Source organism: Misgurnus anguillicaudatus, chromosome 7 (assembly GCF_027580225.2).
Source record: "Misgurnus anguillicaudatus chromosome 7, ASM2758022v2, whole genome shotgun sequence".
Taxonomy (NCBI): Eukaryota; Metazoa; Chordata; class Actinopteri; order Cypriniformes; family Cobitidae; genus Misgurnus; species Misgurnus anguillicaudatus.
This window is the reverse complement of record NC_073343.2, coordinates 36,386,222-36,409,275: the sequence shown is the minus strand read 5'-3', so window position 1 is coordinate 36,409,275 and position 23,054 is coordinate 36,386,222. Positions and strand designations below refer to the sequence as shown.

Genomic DNA, 23,054 nt, shown 5'->3' with positions numbered 1-23,054 from the left:
TGTGTGTGTGTGTGTGTGTGTGTGTGTGTGCGCGCGTTTGTGTGTGTGTGCGTTTGTGTGTATATGTGTGTGTGTGTGCGTGCGTGCGTGCGTGTTTAAGCTTGATTTACTCACCGTTACTCCAAGTTTTGGGTAATATGGAGTGTCACTGATGATGTCATCCTCTGGAGGGGTTATTCTCAGGAACTCCAGGTGATCAGGTCTGTTGGGATGACACAAAGACTCCTGGGTAATAGAGTCATCACCATCTAACATCCAGATGTCCTCTGGTCGCAACACAGAGTTTTCTGTACACAAACAATCACAAAAACAATCACACACTTTCAAATCCAGATTTAACCTTTGTGTAAGGTGCCAAAACGTTTTGTTATCATTTTAACTTAATAAATGAAAAGAACTTACAGCAAATTATATATATATATTTATTACAACACATTTCTTAAATCTAACATCAGTTCCAGTTTTACAGATTATTTCAAAAACTTTAATTTGAAAAACAATTACTACAGTTTACATACAGTATGTGCTAAAGCATCAACATTTTAAAGTAAATGAAATTTTCAATTAGAATTTTCTTTTTAGTCTGATTAAGCCATCAATCTGATTACTAATGGATTATTTGGTTGCATGTAAACGTAGCTAAAAAACACTGACTGATGGCATTTGTTGAATTAAACCTGTAGTAAACACATCACACATCACTTTAAAGATGCACCACTGCAGTGTCTTTAGCCAATCAGAGCTCAGTTTGAAACGTGAGATTTATTACTGCTGCTAACACACACACACAAATAATGTCAATGGATCTTCAGTTCTGGTTCTGATCCAGTCAGTTATAGTCTTCTGGTTAGAGAGTCGAGCTTGTAACTCCAGTAAAACTAAAGCTGAACTCATCATCTGTTACACAACGAGGAACAAAACAGCGCCAACATGTGGACAACAAATAAGACAGAAGAATATTTGTTCAAATCTTTAAAAGTAATGTAATGTAAGATGTCAGAGTCAACATGTTAACTGTACTCTGGTAAAGAGAGTAATTCACTTGTTTTATGACTGTCTGTGTCCATTAATGATTTGGCCTGAGGTGAAACTATGAGAGTAAAAGACACGCACACATGATGCAGACTGAACTAATGATATTTACAGAGAAGATCTGGATATAATCTCAGAGTAGACATACAGCAGAACTATTGATTCATTTATTATAATCTATTAATAATACTGTACAAAAGCTTGTGGGTTTGATCCTATAGGAACACTAAATAATACAGTTTTTTTTTACGATTGCTTACACACAAAATCTTTTCGTGTCACACGATTTTTGAAAGCTCTCACTTAAAGTTCAAAACTACATGCCAAATCTTCAAAAAGCATAAGCTATTTCTCAGCCTTTGACTCAGTTTTCAATTGCATAAAACACTTTTTTTCAAAACACTACACACAATTGTCTACCTAAAACACAAAGATCTATGAGGAAGTGACTTGCTTTCCTTTTCCAAACACAACCAATCAAAATGCTACACTTATTCACCAGGTCACACAGACACACTCCTCACATGTGCAAACACTAATTGGTTAACTGATCACTAACCAATCACTGCTTTACTTTACAGTAGTATAGATAGGCCTATAAATAGGTTAAAGGTCAGATTACCTGTTTTGGCAATCTGCACCCATCCAACCTGCCAATTCCTGGACCAGGACCCCACACACAATTTACTGTATTCTACTGTAAAGAATATACTTTTGGTTTACATGTTTATAGTTTTGTTGTATGCTAATGTATACAACAGTAATATTTGGCCTGATAAATATTTTCTGTTTCTACATTGCATTGGTGTTTCCGGTGTACTTGTTACCCCTCTCAGCAGATTACTTTCACTGTAGAACATTGTATTGAAATGTAGATATAAGCACATGAAAGACTAAAGAGCTTTAGATTTTGAACAGCAGTGTTTACATGCTATATCCAAAAATGTGTTACTATGAAAGAAGTGTTTGCCATTTGATGCAAATGCTTCATTCTGACATGTGTTTGTGGCATTTTGAATGCAGTGTTGCATTTTGAAGGAGATGTGAGCTACTTTGCATTTTGTGTGTGTAGTTTTGAGAATTGTGTGTAGAGTTTTGAAAAAAGGAGACTTTGTTTTGAAAACGTGGGTAAGTAATTGGTAAAAACTGTAATAATGTACACCTTGTAATGCAATGTAAGTCGACTGGCAAATGCATCAATATAAATACACGATGATAAATGATCAGGTGTTTTAAACAGACTTTACATAGAAGTTTATTGACAGATATTTATAAAGACTGTACAATAATACACACGTGTGTAAAGAGAAAACATCATTAACACACTGTTGATAGACTCATGTTCAGTCTGATGACAATGTGTTCATGAAGCAGACGTGTGTGTGTGTGTGTGTGTGTGTGTGTGTGTGTGTGTGTGTGTGTACAAGTATGATGTCAATACAGATGTTGTTGGTACAGCTGTATAAGCGTGTGATTTTGATCCAAGTGTATTTTATATGCAGCTTTAAAATATTTCTTAAATTGTAGTCAGGTTTGTAGAAAGCATCTCAAAGTTTACCTGGACTTCTGCCTTTAATACAAATACAAAACACCTCCTGCTTTATTTTATTCTCCTTTATCAAATAATTAATAGATTCTTATGCTGAGCTCATCTCATCAGAGTCAAGAGGTTTATGGATGGTAAAAGTCATTTCATCAGCCCTGATCACAAAGCGGCTTTGGATTTTAAACAAGGACATTAAAACAGATTTCACCTAACAGGACTTCTGCTGTTTGTACATGAAGACATTATGATTCAGAGATTGCTCTTTTATAGCTCATCGTGTTTCTAAGCAAAAAGTGTCCATTGTTGACATACAGTAACTTACTGTTAGAGTTTAATAATAAAGTAAGTGAATGCAAACAGCAGATAAAGTTTAAAGTGAATGTCTAAGAGCCGTGTTGATACAGTACTGTTTGTCCTCATGAACATCACTGATGAAGGTCATAAGGACTGAGGACTTTATTACATTATGTTCATATATGTGATACTGACACCGGTCAATAATAAGAGTCATTCATTCACAGACCTAAGCCTCATTCAGACCGCCAGCGACTAGACTGACATCATCTCATTCATTTCAATGGAAGCTTGCAGACTTCCAGCAACACAAGCAACAGTGACATAAAGTTGGTGTGTTCAGCAACATAATAAAGTTCAGAAAAAGTTGAATTTTATGCAAATCATGAGTGACTTTTTGGAGCGACTACTAATGAAGTAAAGTAGTGGAGATCACATGATTCGTCTCTCATCAGTTACTGCAGTGGATGGTACTCATTTATTTATGACAAACAGAATTAGGAGCGTCCCTGACGACCTCATTGGAAGAGACGGACAAAATACAGCAATAAATTCACTGGCGGTCTGAACGTCATCAAGCTGAATTTATAAGAAACTTCTTCATTAACATAACCGAGTAAAGACAATAATGTGAAGGATTTCTATCCTGAAGACCAGACGTGTTCACAGTAGAGATATTTATAGTTTTATTGATTGATGAAATATAATACAGTATAGTCTTAAACCAATCACTGCTGTTAGACAATCTATAAAACCATTTCATCTACAGAGTATAGCAAGAACTTAGTACTAGACAGACAGACAATATTTACAATGATCACATTTCACACACACACACACACACACACACACACACACACACACACACACACACACACATGCACGACATTCAAACATCTCTTATATAAAAACAAAGACAGGAGTTTGTGAATAAGATTCCTGCTTCGGGTCTTCAGTAGTGATGCACCAAATATTCGTCTAAAAATGGCCCAAAAAACATTTTTGATTTTTGGCCGAAAGACTTTTATCACCGAAACAATACAACTGAAATGTTGTGATGACAGAAACCGTGCTTGTCTGAAGCAACATATCCGTGACATCTCCTACACATGAGTAGGGTCAAGTTAAACATTATAGTTTGAATTTTATTTTATACAGTGCAATGTGCTAAATAAATATTTGCATAATTTGTAATTGATTTATTCTTTGAAACTTTAATATTAATTTATGCAATTGCAATGCCTTGATTTTAGTAAAGTTAGTACACAGTCATAGCCATAAATGCAATGGTACTAATAATTGCCAATTTGCCATAATTTCTTTCGGTATTCCTCTTTTTCAGTTTTTGGTTCCTAGTCTTCAGCTGACACAACACAACACAGCACTGCAATCATAATGCATTAATGCACAAATAACTTGTTTATAATTAATCATCAAATCAAGTGATTCAGTGCATTGAGCTCTGGTTTATCTGTCATCACAGCCATAAAGTCCAGCTTATGTCTCAGAAGTTCTTTCGTCTGTTCATGCAACAAAGCGTCTTAATCCTTTTCCTCTTATTAACGCTTTGAATTCCTAAAGGAACCAATCAGGATCTTTTAAACACCGCACAGATCAGCGCTCTCCTTCAGCTCTTACAGGACTTCATTCTGCACATCAAATTATATTCATGAGACCAAAACAAGGACTTGAACCTGAACTGACCCGCTGGCTTTCATCTTAGTGACTCAGATGCTGTACTCTTAACTCAGACTCAAACTCAGTCTCACACACATGCACGCGCACACACACGCGCGCGCACACACACACACACACACACACACACACACACACACACACACACACACACAAGCATAATTCAGTAATGGAGCTCTGGGGTTGTTGGCCTGTTTTTCTCTTGAACATTGGAGCCACATGACAAGAAAGATTCATACTGACTCACTGACCTCAGCACTGAAATCAATATAAGACCTGGAAACTGAACACATTTATAGTGTTTGTGTTTGCATTTACATTTAGCAGACACTTTTATCCAAAGCGACTTACAAAGATTATGAAACAATAAAGCCATTTGTCTTAGGGAGGCAATAATAAAAGAAATGCTTATACCAAGTTACAAGTTTTCACTATTCTGAAACAATACCAATACATCATTCCACCTGCAGGAAGTAGTAAATGAGCGGGAATGTAATTTAGTGACAGAAAGACCAGCAAGGACAACATTGCAGTAGTTTTGCTAAGAAAAGCATCGCTGTTATTGTGATTCAAACAAACCTCTGACCCTTAAACTGCAGCATTTGTGCTACAAAAACCACAAATCTATTAAACCACACAGATTGTTGAAGAAATGTTTTACATCTCTAAGTGACCCACCTACAGGTACATCTACCTAACAACCACAAAAGATTAAAACAGTCCTGTGGCAGTGAGTTCATCATATAGACAAACATTATAATGTCACTGACCTGAGATCATGACAGTGGATTCACACAGGTTCAGATCCAACCTCGTCACCATCCTGCGGTTTCCATTTTTATCCATAACCTCTGAAGTGGTTTCGTGCTTGTCTCTAGAGGAGCGTTTGTTTCCCTCGTCCTCCTCTGGTAGCAACACGATACGATGGTTCATTTGGGGACTGGGCAGTTTAGAGGTTAAAGGTGACAGGATGGGTGACATACTCATGAGAGTGTTGGTTGGAGGATAAGACAAATTGAAAACCCCAGACAGAGAGCACGATGTAGGACTCTTGGTCCAGGAGCGAAGGTTTGAGGTTCTTGTGTTAGCATCAATGGGGGATGATAGCATTAAGGTCATTGTTTCTGATGGCTCGTTCCTCTCGTGTTCCTGAATAAAACTCTCTCTGAAGTGTTCGGTCTCTTTCTGAATCTCTTTGGCCTCCATGTGTTTGACTCTTAGGTTATCCACAGCTTTACACTTAATGTCTCTGAGGTTGACTTCATCGTCATATGGCTGATTCTCCTGCTCCTGATATTTACTGCTGTTTTCTTCAGTCTGATGTAAATGATTTCCTCTGGTCATCAGCTGAACAGAGTCTTCATCTACTGAATTACAAGAGGCGCTTCTGTACCCCAGGCACAGCCGATTATCAAACTCCTCCAGTTCAGAGCAGACACTCATTTCTGTCTCAAACACACGAGATTCCTCCATGAAATCCCAGCCGTCGTGGGTGATGTGAAAGTGCTCGTCCATGGGGAGAAGGGCCTCATCGGATAAACTGACGTAAGAGCCGGATCCTGGAGTATCTGCTTCAGGTGCTTTGTGCTCCTCAGGGATGGGCAGTGAGGTTACAGAAAACTCTGAGGTGGTTACGCTCTTCACCTTCTTTTTCATCTTGTTCTGTAAAAACTCCTCTGCACTGTCCATCCTCTTAGAACCCAATTTTTTTAACCTGCGAACCCTGGAGGCTGCTCTCTTACACTCCGGGGATAAAGACAGGTGACCGCTGCTAACGTCACGTCCGAGATGTTGTCCTTCCAGTTGCTCCAGGAGTCTCCCGTCCTGGTTACCCATCCTGATTCTGTCTGCGCAGTCACCGCATAAAGACAAGACATCCGTCAGCAACTGAGCGTGTTCTGAGGTCAGCCAGTGAAGCTGTGCGATCGCTCCTTTTCTTGCCTCACTGGACTGGAAGACTTTGGCAGCTGATTCATAAGACTGGTGTCTTTGTTTAGTCCTGGCGAGGTCTTCGTCCCTCAGGTCACGCTGATATCTGTACGAAGGCTGGACTTCGTGCGAGGCAAAGTCATCACGTGAGTAAGCTCGAGGTCTCCGGGCAGGAAAGTAAAGACTGATGAAACACATCTCCTGGATGGGTTTGTACAGACGCAGCACTGTGTGTGTGCCTTCCATTATGAGAGCCATTTTAATGAATCACGCTCTTAAATTAAGTTGGCAGTTGTCTCGTGGGACTAGTCTCATGTCGGGGACGGCCTAGAGCGGACCGACAGGGTGGATATTCATCACCTGGGTGATCGAAGGCCTGTTAAAACAATAAAAGCCTTTTACTAAAACGCAAATGCTCATAAGTCTGTTTATAATTATATATATACATGAACAGCAGGAAAATCACAAGTAAAAGAGACACCAGTGCAATACAAAACACTTTCTTGGAGACGCTTTTATCAAAACAACTCACAAAAATGAGGAAAACAATGCATGGATTCATCTTAAAGAGGCAATAATATTTTTTCTCCACAAGTGGAGTTTTGTTTCATTGCCGCTGTCACCCTGTTGTCTTGTTTACTGCGAGACTCAGCTTAATGTTTTGTAAATTCTAATATGAAAAGTGTGACACAAAGTTAAAAAAATTATGTAGCCTTTGTGTGATGTTAAATGAATATAACAGAAAGTTATTTGGGTAATATTGTATGCATTAATCAAATCAGTCAGGCATCCCGCAAGTCTGTGTCTGCAGGCCATCAACAAAATAAAAACTATGGTAAAAATATCCATGACCATGAATGCATATTGACGTAAGCCTACAGTGTGTCTACTGACAATGTCTTTCAGTACTAAGGCCTTTGAACTTTGCATAAATTACAATATCAATAGAGATATCCTTTATATAACCAGTAGAGCACATGACACATCAATCCCAGAGTCTTTAGCCATTTACTGAGCAGACATTAAAAAAATTACATTTTAAATTTGGCACTGTTGAAAAGCATCTTTACAGAAAAAGATCTGCAGTGAATGAATAAAAACCATACTGTGATGTGTACTGTATGTACTGTATGTGTGTTCAGGACAGCATTAAACTGCTGCAGTGAATATTCTCCACATCATTTATTATGCAGAAAGTTATTTTTACGCTGCACGCGCATCACTTACGCTTCAAACATTCACGTGACCGGTCTCTATTCATCAATAACTCCTTACATATTCATAAAATATCATCATTATACGACATTCTCGCATCTGTAATAAAGCACAATATTCAGTTGTGCGTCTTTGTTGCTATTATTGTCACGCATGAGCTCACGCGCAGTCACATTCAGTTGAAATGAAAGGCATCATGCATGTTGAATGTTGTTTTATATGAAGTTAAAGCGCATCTCACCATCAGCAGCGTCTCTCCTGCAGCGGCCGAGTCAAGTCCTCTGAGCACAGAGCTGTGATTGACAGATGCGCACACCAATCAGAGACGGCAGCGTTTGTGTTCGCGCCTGTGATTGGTCGGTGGTTGGAAGGCGCTGCGGTCACTCGCTCAGCTGCAGAATGTCAGGTGCGCAAACACACACAGAGAGACTGCAGACGCACCAACTTAAAGGGGAAGAAGACAAACTGGATCTGTCTGTCTGTCTGTATCTCTAACTTTACTATAAATCTGTTGAAAAAAAATAATGATTTAATGTCCCTAACCAAAATGTACATTTGTTCTCAGGAGGAAAGGAAGATTCGTCATGACAACACACTTTAGGTTTATGGTAGTTACAGTTACCATGTAAAAACTCTATACTATTGCAAAAATGTATATGCTTTCAATTTAATCTTAGACGATTACTAGCAAAACAAAAATGCATCAATATGTACAAATATTTATTGCATATTAAATAATACAGTTAAATACTGTAAGCTATTTATGTTAATGTATCAGTTTAAATGGTAGAATATTGGTTGGTTTGTTTTCATTGTTTTTGTGACATTGTATTTAAACATGTATGCATGCAGTTATTCAATTCAGTATACATTAAATAAAACATATTTGACAAAGATGTATGTATATATAACAATATTTAACCTCATAAAATATCTTCTTCATGCAAAGGAAGTTTGGTCAATTTCTTCCTCCTGTCAATGTGAGTGTTGTTCTGCAGTTACACCACTATGATGCAGCAGAGGATAATAATACACTGTGAAAGGTTTGATCAACTACACTGAATAATGCTCCGTTTATCTTTAATGTGCTTATTATTTCACCCTAGTCTTTTTTAAACTTGTGCTTAATTACAGGTACACTGAAAAAAATGATTAATTGAATTTAATAAAAAAAATTTAAGGTAAGTGGTTGCAATCAATTTATTTAAGCTACATTTAAACAAAAAAGAATAATAAAATAAAATATAAAACCTTTGTTTAAATGTAGCTTAAATAAATTCATTGCAACCACTTACCTTAAAAAAATTATTAAATTCAATGAATCATTTTTTCAGTGTACAGTCTCAATAACTATCTGCTTTTCCTTGTTTTCCTTTAACAGACAGACACATTATTCCACTAAAGCAGCATGATATTTAACTGAATTTAAAGATGCCATAGAATAAAAACTGTATTGGCATAGATGAATAATAAGAGTTGTGTACATGATAATGACATTATGAGCCTCAAACACAATTGTTTATGTAAACCTTGTGCATGCAAAAGAACACTAAAAAAACAGACCAATCTCAACATAACACCAACTGTGACCTTACAGTCCAGATGCCCCAACATTAAATTAGACATTAAAGGAACAGTATGTAAGAAATGTATATCAATTAATCTTATATTGGCCCTGATATGTCACCAGACATCATGAAATCATTTTCATTTCAAATACTTATATCACTAACAATAGTGGTCTGGCCAGGATATTGTCATTTAGAAAGTAGAGTTGCAGCCCTCAACTGATGTTTATGTTGTCATTTTGTGTATTGGTTATGTAGATATCAGAAAACAATTTAACAGATTATTAACAGAAATTCTTTTGCACCTTAAAAAAACAGATTAATTATTCACAAGGTATATTTAAGTGCACCCCTAGAAAAAATTACCAGCAAATAATGCTGCCACTAAAACATGTAATTGACCAAAAACAAGTGTAACATTATGATATCTACATTAGTTGCATGTCTCACAATTAGTGATGACTCTCTAGAGAATAGCTCACAAAACAGGCAAATGTTTTTACATGCTACATACATCTGCAAAGACATTTGAGCATCATAAGAGCTCAGTTTGACGATCCTCCATTTTCATTGTGACCTTGTAAACAGCTGCAAGCAAAATCAAATGTCCCTGTCCCAGTTATTTACTCAGGGCATGAACAAATTTCATCAGTACTTCTTATTCATGTAGCTCAGCTGGTGGAGTGATAAAGGGGACATATAATGAAAATCTGTCTTTTTTCATGTTTAAGTGCTATAATTTGGTCCCCAGTGCTTCTATCAACCTAGAAAATGTGATAAAGATCAACCCAGTAACTTAGTTTTGGTAAACCATTCTCTGCAAACATGTGAAAAAGTCAATACAATTTGGCTCCCCTTGTGATGTCAGAAGGGGATCTTATTAAAATAATGCCACTCCTTAATCTGCACTATCCAACCACAGCACTGCCATTTACTGCAAAGATCAGCTCATTTTGGACACACCCCAAAACACCACATTTTTGCTCACACCTACAAAGTGTCAATTTGAACATGTTATATTAAATGATCTATGGGGTATTTTGAGCTAAAACTTCACATATGTAGGCTGCTCTGGGGACACCAAAGATTTATTTTACATCTTAAAAAGGGGGGATGATCCCAGAGAACACACATACTGTTATAATAAAATATAACCTGAATGCACTAAAAGTCAGTTTGGATAGAAACATGTGTCAAAATAAATAAAAATGTATAAAGGAAAAATACACCACCTTTACCTGGTGGGCGTTGCCTTAGTAACTGATTGACAGGGTGATGAGCAGATCATCGAAACAGACATACGCATTTTCCTCACATCTCCTTCTGCTTGAATTTGGCTTTTGAAGTACATATTGTTGCATTTTATTGCAGGAACTTGATCTACTGGAAAAGTGTTGCTGCTGAACAAAGTTACTTTGGAAAATTTGGGTGTGTTTTTCTAAAGCTTCGCGAAGTTCGCGTTGCCTGACTGACTGACTGACTGGCGAGACTTGTGTGGAGAACTTAAATCGGTCTTCTACTACTCTGAATATGCGAGAGATTCTGCATTAAGAATTTATAAACAATAATGCAATGTTGCTAAGTAATATTACAATTACAAAAAGAGATTTATATTGTGAATTTCCAACCGCGCGATGCCAAACACACGATGATATTTAATTCTCGTCATATTCGTGTTTATTTTATATTTGTTTTAAGAAGACAAAGACGCCCTGCTTGAAGAAACCGCCAATGCTGCGCGTATTTAAAACGCACCGCGTTCACCTTTCATTAATATTAATAAGTGCCACACAAAACCCAAATGCGGTTGAACGGGGCGCATGCGCAGTCACCTTTGCTCACCGCTGTTTACGCGCACACACGGAGCGCGTTGGAGCATCGGTGTGCGCGTCTCTATGGCTGCTGTAGCTGGACACTGAGCGCTCATCGGCGGCCATGGCTGAAGGTGGAGACGCGGAGGATGAGATCCAGTTCCTGCGGACTGTAAGTACATTATATCTCCCCCTCTCTCTAATGTGCGGGTTTCATTCAGAAGCGAGCGACGCGCCGCGCCGCGACACAACTACAACGCTCCCATTATAAAATCTTCGGCGCTTTCACACTGCAGGTGCTCGGAGTCCAGAAAGCAACTGTCGCACAATGATCCGATACCCAGAGTCTGATGCTTTTTTGCGCTTTTGTTTTGCGCATTGTGTCTGATCTTACAGTCTAATGAATCATTAATAATTAATAAGAGATTTATTTTAATTAAACACTCGTTTATTGTGTTATATTCATGATCTTCTGTTTTTGATTTTGCAGCAGAACGCATCAGAGCTTCAGTTTAGTTTGTGCGTAAAATTGCGATGATTGAAATGTGTGTGTATACTGTATTTATTCATAGAAATTAAATGTTTTTTTTAAATTTGCCTTTATGTGTAAAATCAATGTATTGATCATATAACACTTAATTCAGTCGCTATCATCTCCAACATTTAAGCTTTCACTAAATAAAACATGAGGTATTCATACTGCAATGTTTAAAACATGTTCTGATCTGTATGTGTCATATGTTTCTGATACTGTGACTTTAGTCATGGCCTCTACATTTATTACATTAGATTAGAGTTAGAGTAGATTTACCTACAGTATAAAACACAAGATGTATATTGATGATATTTAATAGTTGATTGACACTATATGACAGATACAGACAGTATAGAGGTCTGTGATGTTATTATAATGAATCAGGTCACATCAGAGATGATCGTACTGTAGATTGAATCAGGATCATTGAATGTCTCTATAGAATAAAATGAGGGAATGCATGAAATGTTTTTTTTTTATTTGAATATAATTAGACTGATAGTCTTGACTGAATGAGGTGGATATAAACTATCAAATAAAGTGTTCATTAAATTTTACAAGATGGAATATTCAGGTGTTTTTGGTTTCTGCTTCTAATGCGTGACTGTATGTTTATATTTGATGTTGTATTTTAATGATTTATTAGTCTACATTTGTTCTCTTGGGCTTTAATTCATCAGTGTGTTTGTCAGGTGATGTGTCAGATCTTATAATGTGTGATGGCATCACGGTGTTACACAGCTCTCTCTCTCTGTCTCTCTCTCTCTCTCTCTCTCTCTCTCTCTCTCTCTCTCTCTCTCTCTCTTTCTGTAATCCATATAATGCCTATTTGTTTATAATAATGTTTTAATGTCTCTTCTTTGGCTCTGACAGTTCACAGTGTTTCTGTGACTGAAGTGACTCAACAGCTTGTTGCGTTTCTCTACAGGAGTGACGGTGCATTGCTGTCTGTCTGTCTGTCTGTGTGTGTGTGTGTCTGTGTGTGTGTGTGTGTGTGTGTCTCTGTCTGTCTCTCTGTGTGTGTGTGTGTGTGTGTGTGTGTGTGTGTGTGTGTGTGTGTGTGTGTGTGTGTCAGTACACAGCTACTGCAGTAGTAAAGTGTTTATCAGCAGCTCTGTCTCTCTGCAGAATTACTTGGGTCTATCTCTTTCTTTCATTATGCGTTTTTATTTCTTTATTTAATCAGCATTTTATCTGCATACAGTAAAGAGTGCTTGTGCTGATTGTTATAGAGAGTGTTGGTACACAAATTTTCTCTGTAAAACTGGCTGAATGTAAAAGCTAAATGTGCTTTTCTTCTGCTTTTATTTACCGTGTCATCCGAGACTTCAGTCCCAGAGCAGAAAAATCACAATCTCTTTAAGTGTTTGTCCTAGACGCCAATGAAATGAAATCAAATGTTCCCATGAGGAACACATGTGAGGTCTCAGGCTTCTCAGATGTTTCTTCTGATAAAAAGGCCTCAGTAATTTCAGCAGAGAGCTCATCGACGTATCAAACTGCTCAGATTTTAATACAAGTCCGATGTTTTCTCCTAAAAGACTAAATGATTCTGAATGATAAATTTCTGGTAATGTTCTTTAAACTCTAAATGTCAATAATAATTACAGATGTTTTTTGGTTTTTGTTTGGCACACTGTCTGAACTGTTGCCAAACCGAATGTGGAGTGTCTATCTCGTGTCTACCTCAAACCACTTAGCGCCACCAACAGTTCAAATAACTTTCGACTTATTTAGTTTTAGAAACAAAAAGGTTTCCCTCTGAATTTTTTGGCTCTTGATGATTTGAATGCATCCTGACATCATTTTCTGTCATCAAAACATTCTGCCATATTGAATTAACTTTATAATTTTCTAAACCTATTTTTTAACTCCTCCCACAGAACTTTGTTCTATTTGCATGAAATTTGGTTCTAGAGACATTTCAGACAAAAAGTTATTATACTATTTTTTAATAGACCAATCTCATATACCGCGTCAACAAATTTGACAACAAGCACACCAAAATGAATATGAGGCTGTATCTCTTCACTAAACTTTTGTTTATTAACATGAAACTTGCTATACGTTATCATAGTCATGACATGAAGCTATATGCACAGTTTCATCACAGCGCCACCTACTGGTGCAAAATATAACATATTAAAATGTTACATTTCACAAGACTTTTTTAAGATGTAAAATAAATCTTTGGTGTTTCTAGAGTACATATATGAAGTTTTAGCTCAAAATACCCCACAGATCATTTATTATAACATGTTAAAATTGACACTTTATAGGTGTGAGCAAAAATGTGGTGTTTTTGGTTGTGTCCTTTAAAATGCAAATGAGTTGATTTCTGCATTAAATGTCAGTGTCGTGGTTGGATAGTACATGTTAAGGGGCTGTATTATTATAATAAGATGCCCCTCTGACATCACAAGGGGAGCTGTTTTTACACATACTTGCAGAGAATGGTTTACCAAAACTAAGTTACTGGGCTGATCTTTATCACATTTTCTAGGTTGACACAATTATAGCACTTAAACATGGAAAAAGTCTGATTTTCATGATATGTCCCCTTTAAAACTTTGCAATAATTGAGTCTAACTCTACATCATATGCTTTTTAAACTGCTTTCCCAAAAAGTGTGTCATTGTGTGTTTTGAGATCTTTTAAGAGGAGAGGTTATTTTTATCTCAGGAGAAGCATCTGAAGGATGAAGCGGATGAGAATGACATTTTATAGATGTCATGAGACTCTCTTACTGTAGGTGTTTGTGTATATCAGCAGTTCTTGTGTAACATCTTCACACTGTAATGACATGAGAAGAAAATATCATGCTGAGGTGTAACCATGGTGACTGTCGTGTGTTCACACTCATACACATTCAGTAACATTATGAGTCTGTACCAGAGGACTTTATTAAACCAGTAATATATTGTCCAGCATTATGAGTTTATGTTGTGTAGAGAGGCTTTTATTGAAAAGAACTACAGTATGCCTCCCTATTATACTTTATTGGAAAAAACTACACGTTGGCTTTTATTTGTGCCAGAACCCTTTCATTAACATTGTATGGAGAGAAATATAATTCTAATGAAGTGAGACATTTAACTCCTTTAAATCTCAGGGGAGATTTGGCTGAGAAACGCTGGCACACAGAAACCTCACACTGCTGATTCACTAACATTCATCTGAACACATTGAGCTCTCAGTTATTAAAAGAGATCATCCTCTATACAGGTCAACTGATCATGTGGAGATATAGATCATTGTTTTTGTTGAACGTGATGAGTGTTTGTGTGAGATCATCTCAACATCAGACAGTAAAGTGTTGGTCTGATATCACAGATTAATGTAAGCCCATGACAATCATTATCTGAGCATTTTAATCATGAGCTCAATCTGCTGACGTGATGATAAGATTTCATTGTGTTTATTGCTGCATGTCTCAACCAGCTTGTGTTATTTTCAGTACTTTAGTCTCTCTTTTTTCTCATCACTTCATCATATTGCTGTCCTAGAGAAATTGTTAAGATTTTTCTTTCCTGTGCTGGATTCAGTGTAGAATAAATCGCTAGTTATGTATGTAACTGTGGTTCTGTGAATTCCGGATGACCGCCAGAAGCAGTGCTAAACACTAGTGGATTATCGCTGCCAAGCTCGATAGGTCGAGAAAACATAAAAACAAAGTCACGTCGCAGCTCGACTAGCGTTCTGTTTCATTCCTCCTGACCGCCAGAGGCAGTGATAAACACTAGTGGATGACATATACCAACATAGTCACGAGGAATGCCACCTACCTGAGTCACAGCTGATCTTGAAGGACCGCAGAACTCATGTGACAGGAAGCAGCCACATTCACTTTGTAAAATCGAGCAAAAGTACATGGTGAAGACCAGGTAGCAGCAGTGCAGATATCCATCAAAGAGATCCCTCTTAGAGCGGCCCAGGATGTCGAGAAGGCCCTGGTAGAATGACAAGTAACACCATTTGGCAAGGGTTGACCAGATTTTGCATAAGCCAACTTAATCACATCCACAATCCAGTGAGACAATCTCTGCTTGGATAAGGGTGCACCTTTACGCACACCCCGTAACAGACAAATAATTGGTCAGTCTGCCTAAAAGCAGCGGTAGCGTTAACATAGTATTTCAAGGCTCTCACCGGGCATAGGAGACGAGACCTCCCGTCAACGCTGGAGTCAGGTGAAGGCGGTTGAAAAGCCTGTAGATCAATAGACTGATTCACAAACTATGGTGACAAGACCTTAGGCAAGAAAGCTGGGTTCGGTCGAAGAATGACCCCAGAAACTTCAGGTAGCCAACGCAAGCACGATTCACTCACTGATAGCGCATGCATTTCTCCCACACGCTTAGCTGATGCAACAGCCAACAAAAAAGATGCCTTCAAAGATAACCACTTGATATCCGCAACAGTCAATGCTTGCGAACAAAGAAACTCAAGGACAAGAGGCAAATCCCACACAGGGAAAGGGGCAAGACGAACCGGCTTTAACCATTTTGCACCCTTCAGAAAACTACATACAAGGTTATGAGACCCTAAAGAAGAACCATCAACTGGTGCATGAAAAGCAGATATAGCAGCAACATAAACTTTTAAGGTGGAAGCTGCTTTATTCCCAACCAACAAGTGCTGCAAGAAACTTAAAACATTTGGTACTGTACAATGAACTGGGTCGACGTCCTGATTCTCACACCAAGAAGAAAACAGTCTCCAATGAGCGGCATAAAGCTGTCGTGTTGAAGGAGCTCTAGCATTATCAATTTTATTGTATTGTATTAATAACAGCCGGTTCACAACCCATTAAGAGTGAGCTGGACCCAGCGGCCAAATCCAAAGCTGAAGACAAGCCGGATCTGGGTGCCAAACACGGCCTTGCAGTTGGGAAAGGAGATCCCTCCTGATGGGAAGTTGCCATGGTTCGCCCTGTACCAGACTCAGAAGAAGGGAAAACCATGGCCTGGCCGGCCATCGAGGTGCAACTAAAAGCACCCTGTGATTTGCACAGGAGCACTCTCTGTAATGTTTCCCACAGTAGTGGAAATGGAGGAAACGCATACAACAGGCAGTTCGGCCACTCGTGAGCCAACGCATCCTGCCCCAACGGGCTGGATGTCTCCGTCCTTGCAAACCACAGAGGGCAGTGGGTGGTCAGCTCTGACGCAAATAGATCGACTACTGCTTCGCCAAACCGTCGCCAAATCTCCTGCACCACATCCGGGTGGAGCCTGCATTCCCCCGGGAGTAACAAGTCCCTGGACAGAGCATCCACCACCTGATTGGCTGATCCTGGAAGATGAACTGCTTTCAGAGAAGCCAATCGATGCTGAGACCATTTGAGGATCTGATGCGTTAGTTGTAAAGATGCGAGAGACCTGGTGCCGCCCTGGTGATTCAAATGGAAAACCGTAGATGTATTGTCGGATCGGATGAGTACATGGGGGCCAATCACGTTTGGCAGAAAGTGTTGTAGAGCTAAAAACACTGCTTTCAGTTCCAGAACGTTAATATGTTCCAAGGTCTCCTGTTGCGACCAGTGGCCGCAAATTCCCCTCTGGTTCCGCGTCGCACCCCATCCTGTCAGTGAAGCATCGGTTGTGATCACTTCTCGACGAGAAGTCATCACACCCAATCGAACACCTGTTCTCAGAAACCTCAATTGTTTCCAAGGCTTTAGTGCACGGACACAAGCGGCTAAGACAACAACCATCTGATGAAGATGTCTCACGGCGGCATAATAAAGGCAGTCTCATTAGCAGGTTGTCTGAAAAATACATTAGTTTGCGCAGGCTGAGCATGTGATGTGTCAAGACCCAAAGAGCCACCGCCATGCGCAGTGTAGACAAAATGTCCTCTGGAGAAGATGGATTTGTACCAGATGAATGTACAGACCTGCCGCTCGATTCATCTGCCGTGGACAGGTTGGAGAGAGCGTCCTGATGAGGGGGAAGCATGGCGAGTTCCTCTAATTCATCATCACAAAAATGTGAATTAGATGCACTTGTAGAAAGAGCATCCATATCCATAGTAAGTGGAAGCTGGGATTTGGATCCTGTCTTGGATGTATCCTCAGATGGTGCTGTCGAGATAGAGGGTTGTAAAGACAGAAGAAAAAGTTTCATCTCCGCCAATTCTGACAAGAGAGAAGCAACCGTGTTCGACAGCGTTTGCTCTGCTGTATCGGTAGGTGGTACAGATTTAATCTTTCTGCGGAGCGCCAGCTGCGGCGGCGCGTCACGCTTCTTAGCCCGTTTCGGTGCCGAGTGTTGCTGAGCGAGGCTAACAGAAGATTTCGTATCTAATTCAGCAAGCCGGAGCTGTCTCTCTGATAGCGGTAGTAAACTGCAGTGTAAACACGGATCAGTTAGAGCCTCCTTTAAATGTTGAGTTCCAAGGCACGATGGGCATCGATCGTTTCCGTCGTCGGGAAGAAGGATGTTCGGACACAATTTGCATGTCGGCAGAAAATCACAGGAGTACGAGTCAGCTGCCCTCGGATAGCACCGTAAGGCTCAAAATACGTGGAAATACAACGTTACTATGACAATCGAGTCGGCCACCGGATAGTACCATTTACCATTATTATCGATAACAAAAAACAAAACTAAGTAAGTTAGCCTATGTATGGTTGCGATTGAACGCAGCCCAATTGCAGCCGAGACCCGCCACCGGATAGCGATACCCGGTGCTTCACGGTACTAACACGACAACAATACATGGCAAATAAAATATAAAGAAATAAATCACGTTGCGAGGGCACGCAATCTGAGTGTGGTCGAAACCATCCACCGGTTAGGACCGTGAAGCACGAGCTATCGCCAACACTATTATAAGTAATATAAGACTCACGTCTGCAGAAAATAATCCAAACTTCCAAGATGATGGTATTGAGAGCGCTGTCCCAGCTCGAGAGGGCGAATTTTCGCCACTCAAATGAGCTGCACCAGCGCGACGATGACCTATCACAGCGAGAAAGCAAAAGAGGCTGGGCACCGAGCTGCTACGGTACTTATCTTTGCGTCTCGGTTTGCGTCACGACGTGACTTTGTTTTTATGTTTTCTCGACCTATCTAGCTTGGCAGCAATAATCCACTAGTGGCCTCTGGTGGTCAGGAGGAATGAAACAGAACTTATGATTATCTTATCACATTTACATTTGTTTTGATTCATTTAAACGGCACATTTATCATCATAACTAAAGAAAACGATGATAAATATTCAGTAGAGTTTAACTTCTTGTAATTTGGTTTTAACATGAATTAATAAGATTTTGTCCAGTAGTCTGATACAGAAGGTTTATTTAACTGTCTGTCATACGTGTGATCATGTGATCAGTGTTACAGATATAAATGTGTTATTGAGTGTGTATATTACACTTAGATTATGAAGTGTACAGTTGTTGTGTATTATTATGTCAGCACTGACTCACAGAAATAAGTTTTGTTTCCTGAAAACTACATTATCTGAGTCATGTAGCATTTATATAAGACCAAAGCAAATCTATATGAAGTAAAACTGTGAATCATCAATCAGTTTCTCATAGCAGCAGTCAGACAAAGCTGTGGTCAGTTAAGATCATTGGATTTTGTGACTCAGTTGTTGTTAGGTTATTTTTTTAATTCATTTTAATGTGAACTGATATGACTTATGTTGCCTGTTGCATTGTGGGATACAATAATGCACAGAATAGTACAGTAGATAATCCAGGTACTACAGTTTAGACAGTATACTGTTAGTACTTGTGTGTATTAGAGATATGTAACACTAGTTGACTAAATGTTACAGCTGCTTACAATATTTACATTACAAAAGGTTTTATTTTTCAAATTACTTTCATTTGAATTATTATTTTCGGGTTTTGGTGTTGAAAAGTGCACCTCTGTTTCTTCTGAAGATTTCTCTGGATGTTGAGCATTCTGCTACATTCGTTTCTTTTGCATATCTCTGATGGATGATATCTGTGTGTGTTTCTCACAGGATGATGAGGTGGTTCTGCAGTGTGTGGCGTCTATTCAGAAAGAAAACCGCAAGTTCTGCTTGAGCGCTGAGGGTTTGGGAAACCGACTCTGTTACCTGGAGCCCACCTCTGAAGCTAAGGTCAGCACACACACACAAACACACACGCGCACACACACACAGACACACACCCCTGTACACATTGATCAGTTCTTAGCCTGATATTTTTGTGTCTTGTACACAACAGCTGAATGTACGCAGTGTTTTTTATTCTCTTGTGTGTGCTGGAGGTTTTATAGGTGAGAGATGGGACGGCTGACTCTTCAGTCTCAGCACATGAGGATGTGATGTTATGAGACAGGGATGATATATTGCCTCTCTTACTGCTGGTTTGCCTTCAATGTGTGTATCGGCCCTGAGGGAGAAAGAGAAAGAGAGAGAGAGAGAGAGAGAGAGAGAGAGAGAGAGAGAGAGAGAGAGAGAGAGAGAGAGAGAGAGCTACGTAACAACATACCTGATCATTGATTATTTGTATGAGTATATGGTGTATATACAGATGGTTGACTCTTTATGTTGAGACACAAAAGATGTGTTTTCAGGAGTTTGATCTAGTAGTGATCTGTTTAATCTGCTCAGATGAACTAATAAATGCTTCTGTCTAGAGGCGTGTCCAGTTCACCATCAGCCAATCAGTGGCACAGTCAGCAGTCACATGACTTTTAGAGATGTTGTCTCTACAGTTATTGATTTAAATGACGCTGTAATCGCAGCGAGAGAGTTTGGTGACGTCAGCTCGGCTGTAAGGTTATATTAGACTTATGTCTTAAGTGCTGTAATTGAAGATTTAAGGTGACCCTTGAGGTGCTTCATAACCTCCATCAGACGGCTGTGTATCTATCAGAGGTTAAAGGTTGTTCTCTTCTGGATGGTTGAGGTCAGACATAACCTCATGTGTTCACTTCACAGTTATGGAGAAACCACAGCTCTATGTTGGTGTTCAAACACAATCAAATTGATTGAATATCAGTCTACGCTTTTTTAGGATATCAGTGTAAATCACGCTGTAAATCTCTGCGTGTCTGTAAGTTTATTGTCACCTGAATCCACAGCTGATGTGCTTTGGCAAGTATTTTTACAGCAGCTGTAGTGAAAGAATGATGAGGTGGTCTGTGAATAAATCTCTATTGGTTTGGACAGAGATTATTTATAAAGAGCTGAATCTTACTGCGGTGTCACAGCCGAGTCCCAGTTTCTCTCACTGCACTGCTATGACTTCAGATGTAGGCCACGTACAGTGACATTCGGCGTTCACGACACACTTCACTATTAATGTAAAGTGACTTTATAACACACATTTACACTCAGAACATTATGTACAAAACTCACTGAAACATTTTTAACACAGCTGTAAACTTTTATATCCAGTGTTAGATCAAGAAATGTTTTTATTCTTTATTGTTGATTATTGGTTGTGTATTACAGTTGAATAGTTTGCTGTATTCAGTGATAAACTTGCGTCAGATCATGAGACACTGCAGGATTTTATTGTGCAGCTCTTCTGTGAGATCTCCTGGAGCAGCCCTGGAGCTGTGTGGCGTCACGATGATCTACTTTCTGAAAGCTTGCATGCGTTTCATTTATCATGAAGCAGGAGTGCACCTCAAACTGTCAACTGGGTTTTCTTTCTGTCCTCTTTGGCTTTAATCCTAAACCTTCATCTGAAGACGTGTGGGGCTTTCAGAGACCTGTGGATGAAATAAAGTTAAAGCTTGTAGTGTGCAGTATTGCAGATGAAGTTGAGTATTAACCTGAAAATGTATCTATAACCCAAACAGCAGATGACTCTGACTTTAGCGTGGTTCTGGCGCAGATCCAGTCCAAAATCGTCAGCTGTCTGAATAGTCTAACTCTTTAACCGTTAGGCAACAGCTTTAGTAATCTAGAATGAGTTTATTAGGAGATAAATTACATTTATTCTTCTGTTGTTTAGTAATACTAATCATCTGATGTGTTGAGGTCTGTGACTTACTGGCTCTTTTTGGCTTTGTTATAACATTGAAGGTTGTTTAATGTTTTAAAGCCCCAAATGCACATCCATCCATCATGCAGAATATGTATAATAACTCAATATGTGCCGCAGAAGAAGAACCATACAGGCAGCTCCAGGGCTGCGTCTGAAAGTGCATACTGTGACAGTAGGTACTGAATTAGATCAAGTATCTCAGTGGAGGCTGCACAATAGTTGGCCAGAGAGGAAAGCTACTTTAACATGTTAGGGTTACCAAAAAGTTAAATATATAGTGCAAATGAATACAAGAGAAAATCATTTAGGTGTAATATTTCACTGTTAATCATGTTATCATTAAAAAAAATATATATATATATATATCAAAACTGAGTTCTTTGTGTGTGTGTCATGTCTATGTGTCTGGGGCGCCACCCAAACGAGTGTCTATGGAGGTCAGTAAATGTGGTAAAAGCATGTGACCTGAGGCTGAGCTCTAATTGGCTGGTTTCAGATCTGCCCTGGGGCGCAGCACCATGTGCCCCAAACCCTCCCATTTATGCTGTAAGCTAGTAATCAATATTGTTTTTTTGATATTGGCTTTTTTTACGTTTTTGACCTCATTTGATTGGATCGTTTTCAGAGTCTTATAACCACTCTGCAGATTGGTGTGTTAACTGACTAAAGTACTGATGATTGTCATTGTCACCTGAATCCTGAATCAGTGGAAGCAAGTGAAATATCTTGAGATGAAGGAAAATATGTTTTGATCCTTACAAAATCAACCTTTACAAGGTGTTCAGTTGAGGAATAAATAAAGATCTAAGAAGCTTGGACCAGATTCAAGCTTGGACAGAGTCAAATAATTGCAGTATGTGTGCTCCACCACTTCTTATGGCAAGTTGGCTAGCTGGATTCTAATGTAGGTCATGACTTTTATTGTTTCCCTGTTTGCTGTTTTAAAGTCTGAATGTGTGATAGACTGCACAAAATTTGGTGGCTTTGTGGAGACATTTTTGAATTTGAGGGTCGATCAAATGAACACTTCAAGATCTTGCCGAAAGTATTAGGTCATCTGGGTACTTTTTGTCTACTGTTTTTAGAATACTATACATACTACTCACCTTGCCTGCTGATTTTTTGCCTACAATATAGTAGGGAAGTAGGCGGTTTCAGACGCAGCCGAAATGTATAAGCATTTTACTATCGCTGTTCTTCAAACATTTTCAGATGTCTTAATAATTATGTTGCTTTTTCAAATGCATGTTATAAACGACTCAAACTTTTAGATTGATAAGGACTTCCAACTAATCAAAGAGCCATAATACATGAAAGAGCTGTGCATAATATCACCTTTGTGATTCAGAATCAAGGTATTATTAGTGTGTGTCGAGATTTATCATTACACCCCTACCTGTGACATGCTGTAAAACTATAAGTAAATTGAGAAATGTTATGAAGA

The 23,054-nt window shown here is 38.9% G+C and overlaps 2 protein-coding genes across 15 annotated transcripts in view; one reads left to right on the top strand and one right to left on the bottom strand.

The window, feature by feature from the left end:
• LOC129417852 (formin) overlaps nucleotides 1-8,227 on the bottom strand; it is a 35,110-nt gene extending 26,883 nt beyond the window's left edge. Inside the window, exons 1-3 of the mRNA XM_055172717.2 lie at nucleotides 7,953-8,227; nucleotides 5,338-6,872; nucleotides 115-287 (exon numbers count right to left, since the gene is read on the bottom strand). Coding sequence (XP_055028692.2) covers nucleotides 115-287; nucleotides 5,338-6,754 — 1,590 coding nt within the window. The 5' untranslated portion in view covers nucleotides 6,755-6,872; nucleotides 7,953-8,227. The remainder of the gene's footprint in view (nucleotides 1-114; nucleotides 288-5,337; nucleotides 6,873-7,952) is intronic.
• A 2,533-nt stretch (nucleotides 8,228-10,760) lies between these two features.
• LOC129417848 (ryanodine receptor 3) overlaps nucleotides 10,761-23,054 on the top strand; it is a 64,548-nt gene continuing 52,254 nt past the window's right edge. For 7 of the 14 annotated variants that reach the window (XM_055172713.2, XM_055172714.2, XM_073869845.1 and 4 more), the window contains exons 1-2: nucleotides 10,761-11,262; nucleotides 19,609-19,728. In XM_055172713.2, coding sequence (XP_055028688.2) covers nucleotides 11,215-11,262; nucleotides 19,609-19,728 — 168 coding nt within the window. In that variant the 5' untranslated portion in view covers nucleotides 10,761-11,214. The remainder of the gene's footprint in view (nucleotides 11,263-19,608; nucleotides 19,729-23,054) is intronic. The other 7 variants (XM_055172712.2, XM_073869844.1, XM_055172710.2 and 4 more) reach the window with 1 other exon arrangement.